Genomic DNA, 21,734 nt, shown 5'->3' on the forward strand with positions numbered 1-21,734 from the left:
TCTCCTGGTAGATGTGCCTCTTCTGGACATTTCATATACGTGCACTTACACAAGCCTTTTGTGTCTGACTTCCTTCACTCACCATAATATTGTCAAGTTTCATCCAAGTTGTTGGATGAATTCATTCCTTTTTATATGCCACAGTTTATCTCCTTATCTGTCGATGGACATTGAGTGTGTTCCTACCCTTTGGTTATTATAAATAATGTTGATATAAGCATTTGTGTATAAGTTTGTGTACCACAGCTGCACTTTTTTACGTCCTTACATATTCACGTCCTTGTTTCTCCACATTCTTGCCGTATTTGTTATTTTCTAGTTTGTTTTTTTTTTTGATTGTACCTCTCCTAGTGCATGTGAAGTGGTATCTCATTGTGGATTTGATTTGCATTTCCTAAATGACCAGTGGTATTCAGCATCTTTTCATATGGTTATTGGCTGTTAGTAGGCCTTCGTTGGAAAAATGTCTATTCTCTCCTTTGCCCTGTGTGACATATCTGAATCTCTTGTCAGATCCAAGATCATGCAGATTTATCTGTTTTATTTATTTATTTTAAAAATTTTTTTTCTAATAGTTTTGCAGTGTTAATTCTTATATTTTTAAATTTTTGTTTCATTTGTATATTTACCTTATAATCTGTGCTTTTTAATGTTTTAATTTGAAATTATTACCTTTTAAAAAGTGAATTTCTCTACCTTCCTTCTTCATTTCTCTACCTTCCTTCTTCATTTTAAATAATCCATGAGTTATTACTCTGTAGATTATTGTAGCCAGCTTTTCAAAGTCACTTTTCCATAGCCATTTTTCATTATTGCAGAAGTACTGGAAGGTAGGAAAGAGGGTAGAGGTTGCTGCCTTTGTCTTCTCTTCTGATCTAGTGCCTAGTGCTGTTAATACTTTGTTGTTGTTTAGTTGCTAAGTCTTGTCTGACTCTTTTGTGACCCCTTGGACTGTAGCCCTTTGGGCTCCTCTGTCCATGGGATTTCCCTAGCAAGAATACTGGAGTGGGTTGCCATTTCCTTCTCCAGGGGACCTTCTCAAACCTGCATCTCCTGCATTGGCATGTGGATTCTTTACCACTGAGCCACCTGGGAAGCCCATTAATAATTCAGGTTTATTTAAAGACTAAGTACTTATGTTTATTTAAATAGGACTTTTTTCCCCTGTTGTATTATACTTAATAAATCGTTTAAAACCAAAATGCCCTTTTTTTTAAATAGAGTAATACGGCATCTGGTGGAATGACGCGACGGAATACTTACGTTTGCAGTGAAAGAACTACAGCTGATAGACATTCAGTAATCCAGAATGGCAAAGAAAACAGGTATGGAATTTGACCTGTTTGCAAGAAAATGTGTTTTTCCCAAGAGAAATGGAAGGATGGTATTTACTTCTTAGTTTTTATAATCAAAATTCAAATAATAGTGGTAAGTATTCTCTAATGGTAAGTTAAATTTAAATGCAGTTCTAGTGAGATCCTAGAATTCCAAATTCCTCTCCTGGTCCAGAGCCTATTCTCGGGGGGCTGGGTATGATGATTGGAAGGGTTGAGTTAAACCAGGGAGCTTTCCCAGGTGAAATAGGTGGTAAGCTGTGCTTTAATTGTAGAACTATGAACAGGGAAATGGAGTTTGCTTTGTGCACGTGAATATCTTGAACCAAGACTGGAAGCGGGGAAGGATGATGACCTGAGACAGGGAGCCACGCCTCAGGGGCATGGAGCACCAGATGGGGTGGGTGAGCCATCTGTTATAGGTCAGCAGTGTGCCAGAAGGGCCGGGTAGACAAGTAACACTGTAAAGGTAGTCTTCACCTTAAAAGAGACACACTTGAATATCCAGAGAAATGGAGAGTTCAGTCTTCTCAATGATTTTAATCTGGTAGAGAGGCAGTCTTAGATTGAATAAGCATGATTTTAAAATACTAACAGTAATATATCAGTAAGGAATCAGATCATACAGACCCCTTTCTAGGGGTTTCAAAATAAGAAAAGTAGGATTAAGTAGATCCAGCAACCATGCAGTAGAGTTCAGTTTGGGTGGAGAGAAAAGAGAGGAGAACGTTGGCTTGGCAGAGCGGCTAAATATATTCGGTATAGAAAAGATTTCTCAAATGGGTATGGTTTTCCTTCTTCTGTTTTGGAAGAGTAGTATAAAACTAAATTCAGAATGATGAGATAAAGTGAGTAGAAAAGTTCTGAAATAGAAATCCATAAAATAAATTCACATCATCGTTCATTGTCCCCTGGCCTCTCAGCTTGAACATTATTTGGTCATAGCACATTCTCATGTGTAGCATCAAAATTGTTCTTCTTCTTTTTCTGACATTTACTTTCTGAAATTGCACTGTAAAGTTTCTGTCCTTAGATCTCACTAGTCAAATGAAATGTTTGATCACTAACTTCTATAACAACCTATCTATCATTTTTATCCTTAAAACCAGACTATTTTGTCATTCCCCTCTTGCACAGACCACTTATGTTTGAATTGACATGAGGGGAAAAGCTTGTTCTGTGAAATTACATTCATTCATTTTTTCAGTGACTTTTTAGAAATATTTACATCTTGGTATTCTGTCTTTGAGTCCTGTCTATGCTTGTTCTCTCCTAATAACTTGAGTAGAGCCACTGGGCTAGATAACTTACAGATTAATGATTGGTATGTTTATTTTTTTAATAGTCTGTTCTTCAGTAAATTTTCTTTTATTACAGTTGCTTTCTCAAATCTATCAAATTGCTTGTAGATTAGGGGACTGAGTAGGGGATACCAATAGAAGACTTAATTAGACAGAAGTTTCTTTCTTTTTCTTTTGGCTCCACAGGAGCCACGATTGATCCTGGGTCCCTGCAGTGAAAGCGCCAAGGCCTAACCCTTGGATCATCGGGGAGTTCCCAGACATTTCTGTTACGAATTTTAATCTGTAGAACTAGAAGAATGTTGTTTCATGACTATTGTTTTTTAAAAATTCTTCTAAATTGTTGAACTGCTCTCTCAGATTCCTCTTGAACTTTAGAATATACAGCTCTCTGAGGTAGAGTCAGACTTTGCTTTAAAAGGCTGTTATGACCGCAATCTCTCTGCTCCCTCGACTTGGGTTTGTGCACATGGCTCCTCTGATTCTCCTCTCGTGCAGCTACACAGTTCACTCCTTGGAGACAGTTTTAAGAATACTCTTGATTTCTTTGGAGTCATTACCTGGTTTCTACCTGCAGATACCTTCCTCAGTGGGGCTGCCCCCTCCTTATCCAAACCTGGGCCTTGTTGCTCTGTTGGCGTCAGTTATTTAAGTGCTCTCCTTCTGAAAGTGTTGTCTTTATCTTAGTAAACAGCCTCCTGCCACACAAAACGGGGCACATAATTTTAATAATACCTGGATTTTGTTTTTGTATCTTATAAATGAATTGAAAAATTAATGGAAAAATATTGGAGGTTTGAGTTCCAAACTAGTGGTCATATTTTTTTTTTACTTTCAGTTAAGGAAGACATTAAGTGTGACAATTTTTCCACCCTTAAAATAGATGCTTGAGTCATAAATTATTCACAGAGCCTTCTCTGTGCACAGATGACTTCTTTGGAAGATTGTTGCTTTTTCCTCTCCTATAGATACACACACACACACACACACACACACACACACATCTTATTCCTTGACTAAAATACTAGTGAGGTACAGGATGCCTGGATCTATGTTAACTTCTGGAAGAAAGACATGAATTCCTGTTTTAGCCTTTAGTATGTTTGACTTTTTTCTTAAATACGTGAGTGTTGTTACAGAATTCCAACATAAGAATGACCACGGCTAATAAAAAGTAGATGAGCAAAGAAGGTTTTATCACAGTTAACACATGTATCTTTGGATTTTATTTTTAATTCTGCTTTTGCCCAATCACTGAGTATGCTTTGCATAAAGCATCCAAAATGTTTCATATTGGAATATTTCAATATGGAATAAAAGTCATATTAGACATATTTAGATATAAAGTCAAAAGATCAATAGGAACTTCACACAATTTGAATTTTAAGAACTAGTGCTATTTCTTTAAATAATGATTTTTTTTTCCTTGGACCCAGAACTGCTAAAAATATGATGCAACTACTGTTTTGTTTGTGTAAATTTTTGTGGGATAGTCTGTGGAACATAACCAGCCTTTTTGCCACATTTCTGAGGAAAAAATTTTGTCCAGCTTTTTCACAACAACCAACTTGATGCAGCCCATTGTGAGTTGGGGTTGTTTGTTGTAAATAGAACTTTTGTGAATTTGTACAAACATGAAATTCCACAAACATTTCTTGAGTTTACTGATTCCTAATTTGAAGTCCTAGGCCTGCTTTGAGAGTTCAAAAAAAAATCTGTTTTGTTGTTTGCTTTGTGGAGCTTGTGATATGACATGATTAAATTTCTAAAGAAATAATTCGTTTCATTGCTTTTAAGATTATGCCAAAAATTGAATAATTTATAGTTGAATATATCAATTTGCACTTCCTTTTTAAGAAGGTCTCTGACTCTAAGGAAGGTCAGTTTTTTGCTGCAGAGTACTTGTTCACGTAATCTTGCCTGCACTCTCCAGCCAGGGGGATAGCTCAGGGCGAATAGACTGAGCCTCTCCCTGTTCGGGATTCTGACTAAAGCCAATTTCCTCGTCTGAGTCTTTGGGACCATTTATATATTCTCCAGAGAACATGCCAGGTAACCCCTACCACCTCTTCTGCTGCTTTTTTTAGTGCACTTACTGATCCTAGGTCCTAATTTGGGCAAGAGAATGTCAGCTGCTGGGCAGGGGAATAAAGCATGTTGACCCTTGAGCTGCTCTGAACAGATAATAGAGCACAAAGGACAGTTGCATTTATCTGTAGGACTTCCTGGTGGCCCAGCTGGTAAAGTTATTTATCTGTAACTTAGTAAAGTAAACGTGTATGTATCTCTGTGTGCGTATGTCTATATGTGCATATTGGAAACAACAAAACATTTCTTCACATAGTTGAATCACTTAAGACTCTTACGTTGAGGTGGCAGAAACTCAGTCCAAATTTAATTTAAATTAAAGGGCATCTATGAATTCTTGTAAGTGAAAAAGTCCAGGGATAGAGTCAGGGTTTGTCTCCTAGTTTTGCTGCTTCTGCAGGAGTTCCTTGGTGGGCTCAGCAACATCCGCCTTGATGTTGTCCCACACTCAGCTCTGCTCAAGCAGAAGCCCTGGGGCAGTGTTGGTTTGGCTGTGGCCTGCCCATCTCTAAATCTGTCACTGGCCAGGATAGCAGGAAAATCCAGCAGGGAGTCAGCGACATGGGGAGACGGAGACCAAGAACCTATTTCTCCCAAAACAGAATTCAGGTGCCAAAGGGAAAAAAGTGTCAGAGACAAAAAAGCGAATCCGTGTTTATCTTTTATAAGGTGTTTGTACAGTTCTGTGACTGTATTCATGTCACACCCAAGTCAGAGGGCAGGGTTGTCAAAGACACAGGGCAAGCAGATCTTCTTGAGTAGTTTGTTGCACAGACCTGTCTCCTCCATTATTGGGACTGCTGGAATTCCAGTGGCTCACCTCACTAATGTTCCTTCTCAGTTATTGAATATTCTTGAGCACCTGCTCTATCTGAGGCATACTGCTGACTGCAGAGCACCTGTCCACATGGTCTTGCACATACAATGTGGGGTCACACTGAGGCTGCAGGCCGTGTTTCCAGAGCACACAAGAGACGAGTCACTGCAGTGCAGTGGGGTGTGCACAGCAGGTGCTGTCACTGAATACACAGAGGGAAAGGGGTAACTCCTGGTGAGAGAGGGCACTGGTGCAGCCTTCGTGGAGGGATAACTTCGGAGGTGAAATCTGATGAAAAGAGAAACATGTCAGCTTTCCAGACACAGAGACTAGCTCCTGCAAAAGTTCTTTGACCTGATGCATGACCAAGAGACGGCAGGTCATCTGATGTGCCAGAAAGTCAAATTCTGGGAAGTAACAGTGGAAGGTCAAGCCCAGAGAGGTGGCAGGGTCGCAGCCAGACGGGTGCCTGAGGATGCGGCTCAGGGCCAGGGTGAGGAGTCTGAACTTTATCCTGAAGAGGCCGTGTGCTTTTCCAAGGTTAAAAGCAGATAAGCGACAAGGACGAGGTCAGGTGTGTGTTTTAGGAAGTTCACAGCTGTATGGTGGACAGACGGGAAAGTGTGAGATTGGAGAGCAGTGAAGACAGGTGGCTGAGGTCTGGGCCTGGGAGAGAGACGAAGCTCTGCGCAGGGACCCTCAGGTGGGGAGGCGCGAGCCCAGTGAAGTGCTGTGAGGGGCTGACACCAACAGGAAGATCCAGCTGCTCTGTATGTCGGGTGTGAGGGGAAAACCTGATGTTTTCTAGGTTTCAGGCTTTGAGAGGATTTCTGCAGAGAGGCACTGAAAGAGTATGGTCAGAATTCTAAATCCCTGATTATCCTTAACTGCTCCCTTTGAAATTGCACGGACGTGATGGCTGTGCTGGCGTTAAGAGCGAGAGAAGCCCTGGGTCGCTGTGTCCTGTAGCTGTGCCTGGTGGGACTGCTGGTGTGTGGTCGCTTGTGTCGCTCTTTCTCTGTCTGTAAACAGTTAATTTGCTCTTATTAGTTTTCCCACCTTGAAAAAATGGGGCTTTGTTGACCTCTTAAGAATTGTGAGTGTTTTTTATAAAGAAGTCAGTGTGCTTTGAGTAGGAATGGTTTGATAACATAGGATACTTTGATAAGTACAACTAGTTACTACCATAGCCGTAATTTTTCCAGTCCATTTAATGTATGACAGTGTGCTTGGGAACAGGTTGAGAGCACAGTGTACGTATTACAGATTCGCTTTGATTTGAATGGAGATATCTTTTAAGATAAGCTTTATTTTACGCATAGCTCGGAGATCATCATCACTCACATAAATATTCAGACATGTACAGTGTTACTTTCTTTTCTTTAAAACTAATAAACTTTTAAAAATTACTGGTTTTTAAAAAGCAGATACAGATTAGCAATTGCTCCAGAATCCCCAAAACGAGTTTAAGAGATTTTTGTTGTTTGACAGAAATGAGATGGTTTGGGGAGGAAGGTAATGTGCTTTGAACAACAGGTTGCTCTTTTTGTCACTGGTCCATCATACTGTTGTTTCTGCCTCTGCCTGAACCCAAACCCCCTCCCAGCCTGACAGAAATGTTCGCTTACGCAGCTAGCCCTGCCTCTGTTTGTAAGACATCTTCCACCTGTCGGCTGAGACATCAGAAGTCGATGTCCATGTCAGCCTCTGGGCACCCCAAGATGATGTTACCTCCAATAGACAGTGAAGGAGATAACTTCAAGGCTATGTAAGAAAAATGCACATTCCTTGTGAAACTAATGTGTACCCACTGCTTCTTAATTTTGTGCTGTGGATATTACAGTCTAAGGTTTTGTTCCAGTTGTCCACAAAGTGTCCTTCCTGTGTGTGGTTTTAGTTACGCACATCCTGTCTCATGGTGTCCCTGGTCATCTTTGTATTTTCATGCCTCTTCATACTATAAAGGATGTAAGACATTCCCCTTTTTCTCCAAGTTGCTTTCAGCATGTGGGATTTTACAATACTTACGCCATTTTTGTGCTTCCGAAACTTTTTAGTTGCCTGTTCTTCAGTTTCACCTGCATAGCCTTTGTTTCTTTTGTATTGGCAGGGTTCTCTGCATGTAAGCAATTTGAGAGGGAAGCAAAGGAAAAGAAGCTTGAGTTAGCTGTTCTTTGTTCTAGAATTTCCCTGCATTAATCTTGTCCTTGAAAATATGTACGTATTGTCCCCTTCAACTCCATAAGGTGTTGTTTCACTGTGTACTATTCCTTTGGTACCCTTGGCCATTTAACTTACCTTTTGCTCTTAAGTCCTATAAAATACCCGTTGGATCTGGATTTATATACTGGTTATTTCTACTCTATATCAAAGGTATATTATGACTATAAATGTTTGTGTGCCCTGTTTGCTACAAAGCCAGGATTTTGTGAACAGGGATCTAAGAATCTGTCATTTGCTGGTCTTCTAGCACTATTCCTGACCAGAGAGCTCCGGTCGCTTCAACACACAGTATTAGCAGCAGCACCACCCCAGATCGAACCCGGTTCCCAAGAGGCACTGCCAGTCGTAGCACTTTCCACGGTCAGCCCCGGGAGCGGCGCACAGCCACGTACAATGGCCCACCTGCCTCGCCCAGCCTGTCCCATGAAGCCACACCGTTGTCGCAGACTCGAAGCCGAGGCTCCACTAATCTTTTTAGTAAATTAACTTCCAAACTCACAAGGAGGTAAGTGCCAGGTGGTACTGGTTGGTTGGAGCAAACACAAGGGCAAAAGGAGAAATGTTTTCCCCTCCATTATGTGAAGCCACTGCCCAGATGCTTTTCATTCTGCCTTTAGCTCACATTTTTCTGGTTTGTATATCTAACTCTGTACTTCTAAAACCTTTTAAAAGAGAAATTATAGAGCCCCGAGTCCTTTCACAACACTGAAAGTTCTCTAGCGCTTGGGAAATTGTTGTTCCTTAATTACCATTTCTGTTAATCATACACCTCTCCACATGGCGCGTGCACTGCAATTTAGCAAAACCCCAGATCTGCTGTCGTCCAGCGGCTGGTGCCCTGCAAGCTGCCACTGAGGAAAACTGTGTGGTCTGACCCCCTGTAGACACAGAGGGGAGACACAGTGCCTCTTTTCTCATTTCATCCCAGTGTCATGGAGGAGCACTAAGTTCCTGGGAACTTAGATCTGGACATTGCTCTCTGTTGGCCTCAGGCATAACGAGAACAAAGCCGCATTCTTCTGTTGTGTAGTTTTGGAGATAAAATCCCTGCTTTATCCCCAGGAAGAACTATTATCTGGTCATGTATGAAATCTTTTGTTTGTCCAGTTGACTGTCAGCTGGGGCCTTGGGAGACCTCTAAGGCGCTTTCCTTGCAGAAGCTAGTCTAGAGGTTGCTAAGCCTGGAAACATTGGCCGCTACGAGAGGACAGAGAGAAGACAGCATGGCGCACTGCGCTCAAGAAAGCGAGGGCACCTTAAGCCAGGGCCACTCGCAGGGAGCCTCCACCCCCTGCAGTTCCCGTATACCTGGAGGAAATCCTTTGTACTGGAGCCTCTCTGTGCAGTAGTCTCTTCTCCAGGTGTTCTGCAGATTTGCCTGTTAGAGACCCTCACAGGACAGTGGTGGGGCCTTCCCAGCGTCTGGAATGATAGATGCCCTCCTCATTCCGCACTTCTCTGCATTCCCTGTGGTGCATTATCCTGCTGATGTGTTCCATTCCATCTTTGTTACTTAACTGTAAGCTGGATATCACTTGGCAGTCTCCTTAATGCCTCCAGTAATGTTATTTTAAATCAGCCATCTAAAACTTAGACAAAATGGGACTTTCCTGGCAGTCTAGTGATTAACACTTCACCTTCCAATGCAGGGGGTGAGGATTCAATCCCTGGTTGGGGACCTAAGACCCCACATGCTCAGGGCCAAAAAGACAAATTGTGAGACAAAAACATAGTAACAAATTCAGTAAAGACTTTAAAAATGGTCCACATCAAAAATAAAAAATAATTCAGACAAATCACATTAAGCTGTCTTTCCCTAGATTATCTGTTCATTGTCAGGATGTTGAATACCAGATTAAGGAGGACTTCAGATACCCACTGGCAACTGACTAGAGGTCAGAGGAATAAAAAGTTTCTGGCCTACTCTCTCATTCTCTTCGTAGCCCTTTTGCTGAGACCTCCCATTCCAGGATGGGCTAAAGAGCAGAGTGGTCCAAGGGGCCTTGCCAGATTCGAGGCACCCATTTGTGAGCAGCAGGAGAGACAATGAGTTCAACCCAAGGAGAGTCTGATGGCCCCAGAATAATGCATTGCTTCCTTTCAGGGTCATTCCAGGGGCTCTCCCAAGCCTCCCTGTGCCTTAGCTCCTTCCTCAGAGACTAGGCTGCTTAGTATCAACTGGTATTTTGCCTTCTGGTGCCCCAGCGCAAAGAGGGGGTGTGGCAGTCAGGTACACTGTCTAAGCTCCGGTCGCAGGATGATCAGCTTTGTGTCCTTAGGTTTTGGTCTCAGATGGGCTCTTTAAATAAAGCCTTGCACATCATTAAAATCCTTGTATTTATTTGTCTCCTTTGTGTTCTTTTTCTTTTGTCTTGAATTCTATCATTGATAAAAGCAATATCAGCCACAGTACATCAAATAACTTATTATGTGCTAACAAATAGATGTCTGTACATTTATCGATATGGAGATACTTGTTTTATATACCTGTGTATGTGCGTATACACACATACATTCTCTCGCACACATTTAATCTCCACAGTCTACCCCGTGGAGTACACATTACTCCAGTTTTATAGAAGAAACTGGAGGTAAGATTCAGAGAGACTAAGGCACGTGTTCAAGATCCCACGGTAGAAGAATGCTGAGTCAGGTCCATGCTTCCAGGAGAGGCCCTTGATCCCCACCACATAGTGTCCCTGGGAGGGAACAGTGAAGGGCTGTTGTGGATGTGAGTCCTTTTCCCTCATTTTCTAATTGTTTATTTTATGTATTTGAATTGAAATTGAAGGCTGGGGCCCCTTGTTAAAAATATTCTAGAGAGGGTCATCTAACTATGATTTCCACCCCCAAGTTTTTTCAGAAAGTCTTGTTCATTAGTTTGCAGGCAGACTTGGAGCCTCCCGCGGTGCTGTACTTCTGTTGTAGTCAGTTAATTCTTAAAAGCAGCCAGCGTCCTTGCTGCTGCAGCAGCATCTTATCCGCCCCTAATAATTGAGCTGATCAAAGTGCTAATGCCTGAAAGGCTCAGGTGTGGGCACACGAATGCCTCAGGGGAGACCTGCCGGGATGTGGCAGAACAGGGCCTGGTGTCCGAGCTCGCCCTCTGCCCCCGGCTGCGCACTGGACAGTGTGAGTGCTTTAGAGAGTCCGTTCCCTGCAGGCGGGACAGCCCGGGTGCACGCGCGGGGCCCTGTGCCCCCGAGACTTCCTCCTCTTTAATCCCTCAAGGGTTTGTGAGAGGACAAGTTAAAATAAGTCCTATGACTCCTGAGCAGTCCCCTTGACTTTTCTCAGGTAGAAAAATTGGAAATGAAAATAGGTCTTAAAGACCTTTTAATCAGTTTTCACAGGCATCTTTCCTACTGTGTGTAATCCAAAGTGTACTACTGTTGATGTGAGCATGGAGTAGATGCTGGTTATCTCCAGTGGTTACGTACTTTTCAAATTGGTAGGTATCTGAAGCAGCGCCAAAGTCATCCCAAATTAGAGAAAAATAAAACAACAAAAAGAAAACTATTAATTCAGTCACAGCAAAATACTTATGGGTACTTCCTGTGCTGCCACAGATCTGAGATTTAGAAATATCAGTAGTTTTACAAGCCCAGGACGCATTCACCCAGGAATGCTTATCGTGTGATCATACAGGCCTGAGCCACAGCTGGAAGTTTTCCTTGGTCAAATTCAGTTCAGTACAACCTAAACATCTCCTTAAATTTTTTAACAAGCAGAGTCAGTTCTTTTAAATACAGCTCTTTCAGTTGTATTACTTAAAAATGAAACTCCCAATGTTGTCATTTAATTTTCTATCATTTTGGTATAAAAGCTTTAAAAAGTCTACTTCATTTTAAACTCCCAGAAGCTTATTACAGTGCTGTATGTCAATTATATCAAAACTGGAAGGGAAAAAAAAAAATCTCCGATGACTTTTTTTTTCCTCTCCTTAAAAAGTGATTTATATCGAGTCACTGTGATACGTATTGATTCTCTTCATGAATAAACATTTTATAATGACATTTTTAATGTTTCTGAATAAGGTGATATTTTTTGTTCAAAGATATTTTGAAGAAAATTGAGAAATGTTATTTTATTTCTAGTACATTGAAAATAGCTTTTCTTTAATACAAGATGTTGAATTTTATTATCTTAAGGTGTACCCATCTGAAGAACCTTAAGAAATGTTAATTGTAGATACTGTCAATATTTACTGCTAGGTTTTTTCTTATTATTTTTTTGTATTTTTTTATATTTAAAAGACAGTTGTTTGTGATAATTTTACTTTTTCATCAGATGTCATTGTTTTCATTGTTCATTGGGCAAGAGAGGAGCCCTGTTTTACTTGCTGGTTTTATTCTATCTGTAATTAACTATTTAACTTGTGCAAGTCATTTTTGTTAATTTTTTTTTTTTTGGCTTAATTTCTTTTAGAAACATGTCATTCAGGTTTATCAAAAGGTAGGATTTATATATACACATTTTTTTTTCAATCCTCACCCCAAAATGGCTCCTGCAATTAACATCAGGTTTGGCTTTGTAGCCCTGTTTTTTTCCTTGAAAACTAAACTTTCTGCTGAGAACTAAATACTTATTTCTTTGAAAGGAAATTGGAGAGAAAGAGATTAACTCTGTCAGGCATCTTAAAAGGGACTGTTGCACCCATGTAACAAGAGGCCTACGCATGCTCTGTGCATTTTCTTCCTTTGGTAGAATTGTTTAGCACCCAAATAATTCTGTCTTCATACTAATAACACTTAGCATGCTTCTGTTGGAAGAATGAGATGTTCAGTAACAATATGCAATTAATGATTAGCCCCAGGCATGCAAAAGGTAAGTGGTAATTGTGTTGATTTTTTAATTTTTTTTTAATTTCATGGAGGATTGCATTAGGGAAAAGCTAAGAGTTGTAAATAGTTTTGTATCTAAAAGGCACTTTCCACCAACCTCTGGAGAAAGTATGTCTTATTCTAGTAAATGTTACTCTTATTAGGTGGATATTTTGTGATGTGACAGTCAAGAGACCAGGGGCATTGCTCACACTCTCAGGACACACGCCCTTCAGGGGAAAGTGGCCATTGCAGCCTTGTTGTGCCCGCGCCTCTCAGCTCCCCAGAGGCCAGGCCATGGGTTTACCTGAGATGCCACAAGTGGGTCACAGAGAGGCTTTATTCACGGGAGTTCTTTGTCAGAAACCACAGGAAGAGTGCTTTCTTCCTTCCTTCTTTCCACTCTGACGATGTAATTGGAAACGCACTGTACTTTGGGGCTGGAGATGGAAATGGCAACCCACTCCAGTATTCTTGCCTGGAGAATCCCATGGACAGAGGAGCCTGGTGGGCTCCTGTTCATAGGGTCACAAAGAGTCGGACACGACTGAGTGACTAAGCACATACTTTGGGGAGTGATTAAAAAGTCAGAATAACTCCACTAGAAAGCCATGCATGTGCAGAGATTCCAGAACTGGGCAGGAATACCTGTTGTGTATATGAAGCAGATGTGCAGCCTGCCTCCTGCACAGCCTTTGTGGGCACACAGATGGTTTTTGGCTGAGTCACACCTACGAGAGTAAGAATTGTAATGAGCTCAGCAGGTGACCAAAAAGTACTTCGGGTTCGTTTTATAATGTCTGTGTTTATATTGGGGTTGGTCGTGTTCTGGTGTGTAAGATTTCTTTTCTCTTTCCCACTTCTCTGTGCTTCTGCCTTCTATTCATTGAGGCTTCCAACTGAATATGAGAGGAACGGGAGATATGAGGGCTCCAGGTGAGGGAAATGATTTTTACTTAAAATATTTTATAGGTATTTACTTCATTTCTGTGGTGGAGGCAACACTTTTCGAACGTTCTGCGTCATATCCTTGCTCCACGTGGGGTTGCTTAGGGCGGGCAGCAGTCTGTGGTCAGGAAGCGTGTGTGCTGGTGCCTGGCGGCCACGCGAGGGCGCTGCGGTGCCGCCGCCTGCACGCCGCCCAGCCCCGTCGGGTTCACGCTAGTGTTTAGGTGTTAAGGTGCCATTCCTCCTGCCTGCGCGCCCCTGAGGCCCGGGAGTCTGTGGCAGCACTGTCGACATGTGAATACTCCTGGCCTAGTTCTGGTCTCGAGGAAGGAAAGCAGAATATTCAGGAGAATGTTCTTCTTTTTTTTTTTTTTTTGGCCTTGCAACGTGGCTTGTGGGATCTTAGTTCCCAGAACAGGGATTGAACTCCAACCGTGGCCCCAGCAGTAAAAACACTGAGTCCTAACCACTCGAATATGTATATATATAATAACTATGTGGGGCATTCCCAGGAGGTCCAGTGGTTAGGACCCTGAACTTTCACTGCCAACAGCCTGAATTCATTCCCTGTTCGGGGAACTAAGATCCCACAAGCCATGCAGTACAGCCAAAAAAATGAAAAAAGAATGATTATGTGGTTGAGTGGGTTTTGCTTTTAAGTTTTGTTTAGCTGTCAGTGCATGGATTTGGCTGCAGAGAGAGTGACCAGATGGACTCAGGACTCTAGATTTCTTCCACTTGGGCCCTTTTTTATACCGGTCACCACCGTGCTGTTTGAGGTCCTTGTTAGCTTTCTTCCTGAGGCACAACTCTGGTCATATGACTTCCCTGAATGGAAGCCTGCGGTGGCCCCATCGCCTGATCGAGCGTGTCCACACGAGGCCCTGTGTGGCCTCAGCAGCTTCAGTTTCCCCCACACACAACCTCCTCAGCTGAGCAGAAGTCTGGGGTGAGAGCCAGGCAGCACCCCCAGCCTGCCCTGGAGCAGGTCTAGCTGCCTTGAGTTTGTTTCTAGCCCCGGGGTAGGGGCAGGACAGACCCTTGTTCCTGATGTGCTGAGGATCAGGGGCTCGGGACGCATTCTGTGCCTCCATACCTCCTTGCCTGCCTTAGATTGCCTCTGCTCAGCAGGCAGGCTTAAACCACCTCCATCTTGTTGTTGAAAGTCCCCAGGCTCTTCATAGCTCTCCTCAGACGCTGCTCCCCACCCCTGCCCTTCCTGTCCCTTTTCTCAGTCCTCCCGCGAGGCGGGCTCTGCCTCTCTGCGACTCTAGCAGACTGCCCGCTCCTCACCTGTGCTGCGGCTGTGTCCCTGACCCCAGCTCTGAGTGCTTTTGCTTTTTTTTTTATAACCTATGTCATATTTAACAGCACTTTATACTTAAGAAGCTTTCAAACAGTTTTGGTAGATGTGAACCAAACTGCATATTCTCCTAGCAGGTGGATGACAGGGAGGGCTACGTACACAGTAAAACCCATAGCCCACCCTTAGCGCTGATGAATTTGCCAAAGGATTGAGTGTATTAACACATACACTGGGAGGTTTTAATGATCGAGAGTGATAGGTATTCACCATCCTAATTGAGACCTCCAGAAACACACAGGAGAACGTAAGTAGCGGTTCCCGGCAGTAATGATTAAATGCTGCGGAGCAGACCTGGTAGGCGCCTGTTGGAGTTCCTCAGAGAGCCGTGCCTGGGGCCGCAGCCTGCACTTTGTGAGTCTGTAGGGTTTGCATTTAGACCAGTCATTTTAGTGCTCAGCAGCAAATTAGTCTCAACATGTCACTTTCCTGTTTCAGTAGTAAGAATTATTTAACTGTGATGTATTAGAAGTTTAAATGAACAGAATAGAAGGAAAAATGCTGAGGTTTTTGTAGGGGTCTGAGAGAATGGCCCACCTGCCACCCAGCTCTGTTTAGCAACTGGGGCCATTTACAGGGAAAGTGATTTTAAACTCTCTTGTCACTGATTGTCCTGAATAACAGTGACAGTGGAGGTTATGATGAGTTGAATTTTTAAAAACTGGTGGGAAAAGCAGCCAGGCGGGGCAGAACTGGAGGCTGGCCTGCTAACGCCACCTCCCCGAGCTGGGCCTGTGACGGGCTGTGATGGGCCTTGCCGCCTGCAGCCAGCCCAGATGACAAGGGCTGGGCTCTTGGAGATGTGCTCAGATCACTGTCTACCTTGCCTGACTCCCAAGGATTCTGTTTAACAAATTATTTTCTTAATTTTCACCAGATGACTGGTGAAGATTTTTCAGCCAGGTAGATTTTTTGTGTCCTGGCTTATGATGGGATGGGAGAATGGATAGATAGATGAATGCTTCTCAGAGAAGGAACTGATTACCAACGGTGAGCCTCTGCAGGAGCCACCCAGGAATCGTTTATCGTGCTGCATTGAGTGAGCTAGAGTAGAGAAGGCGGGGTTTCCTGTGCCGTTAAGAATAAACCTGCCACTGTGCATTTCAGTCGCAACGTGTCTGCCGAGCAAAAGGAGGAAAACAAAGAAGCGAAACCTCGTTCCCTGCGCTTCACCTGGAGCATGAAAACCACTAGTTCCATGGATCCCAATGACATGATGCGGGAAATCCGCAAAGTGCTGGACGCCAATAACTGCGACTATGAGCAGAGAGAGCGCTTCTTACTCTTCTGTGTCCACGGCGATGGGCACGCGGAGAACCTCGTGCAGTGGGAGATGGAGGTGTGCAAGCTGCCAAGACTGTCTCTGAACGGGGTCCGGTTTAAGCGGATATCAGGGACGTCCATAGCTTTCAAAAATATCGCTTCCAAAATTGCCAATGAGCTAAAGCTGTAACCCAGTAATTATGGTGTAAATTAAGTAGCAATTTAAAGTGTTTTCCTGAACACTGATGGAAATGTATAGAATAATATTTAGGCAATAACGTCTGCATCTTCTAAATCATGATATTAAAGTCTAAGGACGAGCGCACGCCTGGGAGCGAAAGCTGGCCTTTTTTCTACGAATGCACTACATTAAAGACGTGTGACACGCGTGCCCTCTGTCTCCTTTCCATTGCCTGAAGTCAGCGTGTGACACCCGTCTCCACGGGCCTCCTGTCTGTGCGGGTGTGAGAGTGGACGGTGTGCGTGTGTGTAGTGCTACAGAAGCATCTCCTTACACTGGCAACCAGAGTTTTTATGAGTACCTCTGTGGGAGATTATTTGGTGCTAAAACATTAAAATTGCCAAGGAGGAAAATATTGAGTTACTACTAAGAATTAACTTTAAGACTAGTTGATAATTAATACAGGTTTACAGTTCATGCCTGTGGTTTTGTGTTTGATGTTTTGTGTTTTTTTTTTTTTTTTTTTAGTGCAAAAGGTTTAAATTTATAGTTGTGAACATTGCTTGTGTGTTTTTCTAAGTAGATTCACAAGATAATTAAAAATTCACTTTTTCTCAGTAAAATCTTGCTTTGTCTCCTGATGCTGTATTTAAGACTCAGATTAAGGCAGTGACTAAAAGTATGTGTTTTTGCCTCCACCACCACCTTGAACAAAAGCAAATGGAAAGCATGTGAAGGCCAGGCCACTTTTTCCTTATTGTGGATCCTAATATTTTGTCATTTCTAGCATCTTCTTTCCCCAAAGGCACTGAAGGGAGAAGACGGCCCACATGGCGACCAGAGCTGGATGGGAGTGGGGCGTGGCTGTCTGCCTTACCCTCGGGAGTCACGTGTGCCCCTGCGTGGAGAAACGCCAGGCCTTGGCTGTTCTGGGTCTGTTCTCCAAGAAGTATGTAATTTTCCTCTCTTGTTCATTGTGATTCAGGACATGAATTAGACCCACAGCCTTTTCCCAGCTGCTGCATGATTACGCAGAGAGGATACTGAGGTCATCGGTCAGTTTGACGTCTCGGTCTCGTGGGAATGCTGTGACACTGATGGCTGTGGGTTCTGGGCTTGTCTGTGGTGGTCCAGATGACAGTCTGGACACAAGGTCGTCAGTGCTTTCCATCTACACAGGCAGGGAGGTGGTGTAGGTGTTTGGGATGCATCCCTGACCTCTTAAAGTTTATGTCCTAATAGGGCAGCAGTCAGTAAACAGTGATTAAGTGTCTAGTACAGAACAAAGGGGTCAATGGCACGAGGAAAATCAGCGCAGGGTAAGGATCCAGAGGTCCCGGGGTTTGAGTGGTGCCATGTTAAATGGGTGACGGGTGAGGATGAGGTGCTTTAGCCAAGACGTGGCTGCAAGGGAGGCACCCGAGTCTGTGTCTGGCTGAGGCCAGAGTGCACCGTGGCCTGGAGCAGAGTGGTGGGGGTCAGAATGCCCACCTGGGCCTCAGAGGCCACACCAGTGTGTCTGCTCTGAGACGGGAGATGGGGAGTGGGGTTTCGGATGGAAGAGGAGTGGCCTCAGGCTTTCAGATGCTTGTTTTGGCAGCTGTATTGCAAAAAGGCCAGAAAAGCCATTTGCAGGCTGTCGGCAGTAATGAGGTGAGAGGTGGTGCTGTCCTGGCAAGACAGTGGTTGGATTCTAGGTATGTTTTGAAATAAGAGTCCATTTGCTCCTGATTGCAAGTGGGTGAGAAAGAGCCAGAATGGTTGTCCCTTTTTTTTTTTGGCCAGAGCAGTAGAAAGTACAGGGTTGCTGTCCATGGAATGGAGCAAGTTGTGGGAGAGTTTAGGGGTGAGAGAGCAGGTGTAGACGCAGTTTGAGGTACCTTTAGGTATAGGTAGTGACTGGGGGGAAGACCCCAGAGCCCTCAGCGAGTAAGAGGAGCAGAGGAGAGGACCAGCGCTGAGCCCTGAGACGGTGCTGGGGGAGGCCAGGAGAAGGGGGCCCGGCGGGAGGGCCCTGTGGTCGGGGGAGGCCAGACCGGTGGGCCTGAGTCGGGGCTCAGGGAAGGGTGGTGGGGTGAACGCCCTGTGACCTAACAACAGAGCAGGTCCTTTTCACCTTCCTGGAACTTCATGCTCTAAAGGACAAACGGAATACAGAGTTCTCTTAAAGGAGTTTAATTTCTCTGATTACTCATCTGTCATAAGCTATCTCTGTATTTTAGTATGTTACTGACCCAATGAACAATGCTATCTTTAGCACCAGTGTTCACCTGCAGAAGTCATCTGAACTGGTCATATTTAAAGGGCTCCAACAGTACAGGTTTGATTTTAGTGGCAGCATAGATAGTGTTACCTTTACTGAGGTTAAAATGTGAAATCTCATCCATTACTAAAGGACCCGTGTCCTTCCTTGAGATACTGTACCCTCAGGATAGAGCATTTTTATTCTTCATACAGTGAATTTTGAAAGAGAATATTCTAGAGTACTTGAGTCACTTGAGACAAAGCCATATTTTTTTGAATCCCCAGAAGTGAGATAAGATACCTGGCGGGGCCATGCTACTGTTTTTATTTACCTGACACCCAGAATGTTTTCTTATTCCTGAAAATAAGGCTTATCTCCTAGTTAGGTTGACTTCCCGCTCATCTAGGTCAGGCACATCGGGGGAACCAAGACAGCATTCTTTAATGACAGGCCTTGTCCTCAAACTGTCCTTTTCATTTCCAAAAGTGAAGACCTGTGCAGAAAACTTAAGAAACATGACTGAAACTTTCAGAAGAACAACTGTGAGCGCTTTCACAGCATACTGCTCCAAAAACCTAGAGAAGATGATGCTTAAAAGAAAAATTTCCCTCTGTGCAGAATGAACAAGTTACCATTGCCATGGAAACTGTCCCTGGAACACCCTCTCCCAGCAGTTCTTGCTCAGTGAGTGATGCTTGGTGACCGTGGGATTCATGGACCTCGTGTGGCTCCGTGAGCAACACCAGAGATGCCGGGGGGCACGTCTGTGAAGTGCTGCCTCCTGGTCCGGCTCAGGCAAGACGGGCAGCAGGTATAGGAAGGGCTTGGAGCGCAGGGCCCAGAACTTTGCTCTTCTGGGTTTTGTTGTTGGGATGGGTTTTATTACTAATTGGCCGTGAAATCCTTTAGACAGTTCAGCAGCCCTTTAAGTGGGGAGATAAGTGGTAGCTTTGAAGGGAGTGACGTGAAGAGCGTGGCATGCCTTGCAGGCGTTCTGATGATGCACAGGTGAGTCCAGGTGGCTCTGTCCCCCAGCGCAGAACCCGGCTGTCCCCGCCAGTCCACGAGGAGGCCAGAGGCCAGCAGCTCTGTGAATTGGTCTTGGTTTGCCTCTTGAGAGACCAGAGGCCAGCCAGAGGTGACAGGAAACTGGGCCTCACTGTGTCCCCAGGGGAGGGAGCTCACCGGGTGAGGGGGGCATGTGGAAAATGGGTTTTGCTGGGAGAGTCTGAGACTTTTCTTCAGTTTGGGCCCAACTCTCAGGACACTGAGAGTGCAGCAGTGGCCTTAGGGCCCAGGACAGATAGTAGATGGGCATTTTGAGGAAGGCTATGTGAACTCAAAAGTGAACGTCCTCTGCCGGGAAGGGGGCCTCTGGCCACCGTGGGGCCTCTGCCTGCTCCTTGCCACAGCGGGGTCAGTGCCACCAGAGGGGCCAGGGCGGAGCAGGTAGGGACCAGAGTCCCTCCCCGTGGTCCGCAGAGCCCTGTTCAAACGTGGGTCACGCAGCGTGCCCTCCTGTTGTATGCCCTGCACCTGGGTGGCTTCTTTCCGGATCCCAGCTTCTTAACCTCGGCTTTCCTCCCCAGAAAGTCGCCATGTTTAAGGTGTCTCACGCTGGGATGCTGGCCGGGGCCCCCAGACGGCATGTGCAGAGCAGGGCTCCTGGCAGCCGTCTAGAGGTCAGCAGCTCCCCAGGCACAGGCCCTGTTAGGTGGGAACACGGGCTAGTCCTTGTCTCTCCCCTCCCGGCTTGCCCAGAACACAGAAGTCCCTGAACGGCGTGCTCTGGCGCTCAGGAGGGGACCTGCCCTGCCTGCAGAGACTTCGTGAAGACATTCCACCTGTGTCTGTAGGGTTCTGGGCTCAGAGCCCTCTGTGAGGAAAGTTGACAGGCCCGTGCCAGTGTGCCCAGAGGACAGGGAGAAGCGGTGGGCCAGGTGTGAGCGCCAGGCAGGAAGCTGAGGGCGCCTCACCTTCTCTGGGCTCGAGTCTCCTCCACTGCCGATGCCGGCCACTCCCGGGCCTGCCTGCCCCACTCAGCCCTGAGTGGCCACTGTGCCTGCCCCTGCCGCCCTGACAGCCAACAGCAGTTAACAGGTTTCTCTTTTCTGTATGCTGTTACTAGACTGCAAGCGCATGGGGCAAGGAGCTTGGTCTCTTTTTTTTTCCTTCCTGTAACCCAAGGACCTAGCATGGTGCCTGGTACATACTACAAAAGAGGTATTCATTGGCGACAGTGACGGAGCACAGGCCCGAGGGTCTGGGACACATGAGGCGGCTGTTCTGAGTCTCCCCCGAGCCGCCTCTCCCCCGTCGGCCCGGGCTGAGATAGGCTGACACAGGCTGCAGCTGCAGGGAGTGGTGTTTGGTCCGGACAAGGCCCATCCTGCTTGATCTCCAGCAACTCTGGACCCTTCCTGTGTTGCAGACGAGGCCCAGCGGTGGGGTGAGAATGGAGCCCGTGGTCCCGCTTGGGCCGGTGCTCCTTGCTCTTCACCCGTCTGCCTGTACTGATGCCCGTGCAGTGTCATTCAGTCCAGACCCTGCAGGTTCCTGCAGACGTCGAGGAGGAGGCCACCTGGTGAGGAATCGGCCATGAGATGCGAACCTTCAAATTGAAACGCTTGGCTGAGCACCTTACTCTGGGCCCGGCCATGAAGCGTCACACAGTCAGCGTGGCATTTGGGTTTCAGTCCCTTGAAAGAGTAGCGACCTGAGGCTCACCAGTGTGTGAGGTGTGTTCAATCAGGAGGTTAGTCAGGATTCACTTGGGCATCAACAGCGGCCACCACCATCTCTTCTGTTTAGAGGTGGCCCCCACCGTTAACTCTGATTAGCAGTGGCCACCACCAGTTACCTCTGACTGCTTAGTCACGAGCCGGAGCCTCCCGCAGACCAGGGTCACTCTGGGGTGGAGGTTAGACCAGACCACACTTGCCGAGACGACCCAGTCTCAGGGTGACAGCAGGGGCCACTGGGGCCGGATTGGCGGGTCTGATGCCGTCAGCGTTGGTTTGGTTGCCTTGTGGATTTTTTTGTTGTGGTTTTTTTGTGGCTGTCTATGTGACAGGGCTGAGTGGCTACATGCTCTCGTGCCCTCCCCAGCTCCCTGGTATTCATCCCTGCAGTTTCTGACTGTGGTGAC

The 21,734-nt window shown here is 45.3% G+C and overlaps 1 protein-coding gene across 10 annotated transcripts in view; it reads left to right on the plus strand.

The window, feature by feature from the left end:
- Positions 1 to 16,551, plus strand: part of MARK3 (microtubule affinity regulating kinase 3) — a 115,936-nt gene extending 99,385 nt beyond the window's left edge. For 4 of the 10 annotated variants that reach the window (XM_070358031.1, XM_070358029.1, XM_070358038.1 and 1 more), the window contains 6 exons: positions 1,222 to 1,325; positions 7,147 to 7,308; positions 8,011 to 8,268; positions 12,192 to 12,218; positions 13,478 to 13,522; positions 16,005 to 16,551. In XM_070358031.1, coding sequence (XP_070214132.1) covers positions 1,222 to 1,325; positions 7,147 to 7,308; positions 8,011 to 8,268; positions 12,192 to 12,218; positions 13,478 to 13,522; positions 16,005 to 16,350 — 942 coding nt within the window. In that variant the 3' untranslated portion in view covers positions 16,351 to 16,551. The remainder of the gene's footprint in view (positions 1 to 1,221; positions 1,326 to 7,146; positions 7,309 to 8,010; positions 8,269 to 12,191; positions 12,219 to 13,477; positions 13,523 to 16,004) is intronic. The other 6 variants (XM_070358036.1, XM_070358035.1, XM_070358030.1 and 3 more) reach the window with 5 other exon arrangements.
- Positions 16,552 to 21,734: the final 5,183 nt, after the last annotated feature.

The sequence above is a fragment of the Bos mutus genome, chromosome 21, assembly GCF_027580195.1.
Source record: "Bos mutus isolate GX-2022 chromosome 21, NWIPB_WYAK_1.1, whole genome shotgun sequence".
NCBI classification, from domain to species: Eukaryota; Metazoa; Chordata; class Mammalia; order Artiodactyla; family Bovidae; genus Bos; species Bos mutus.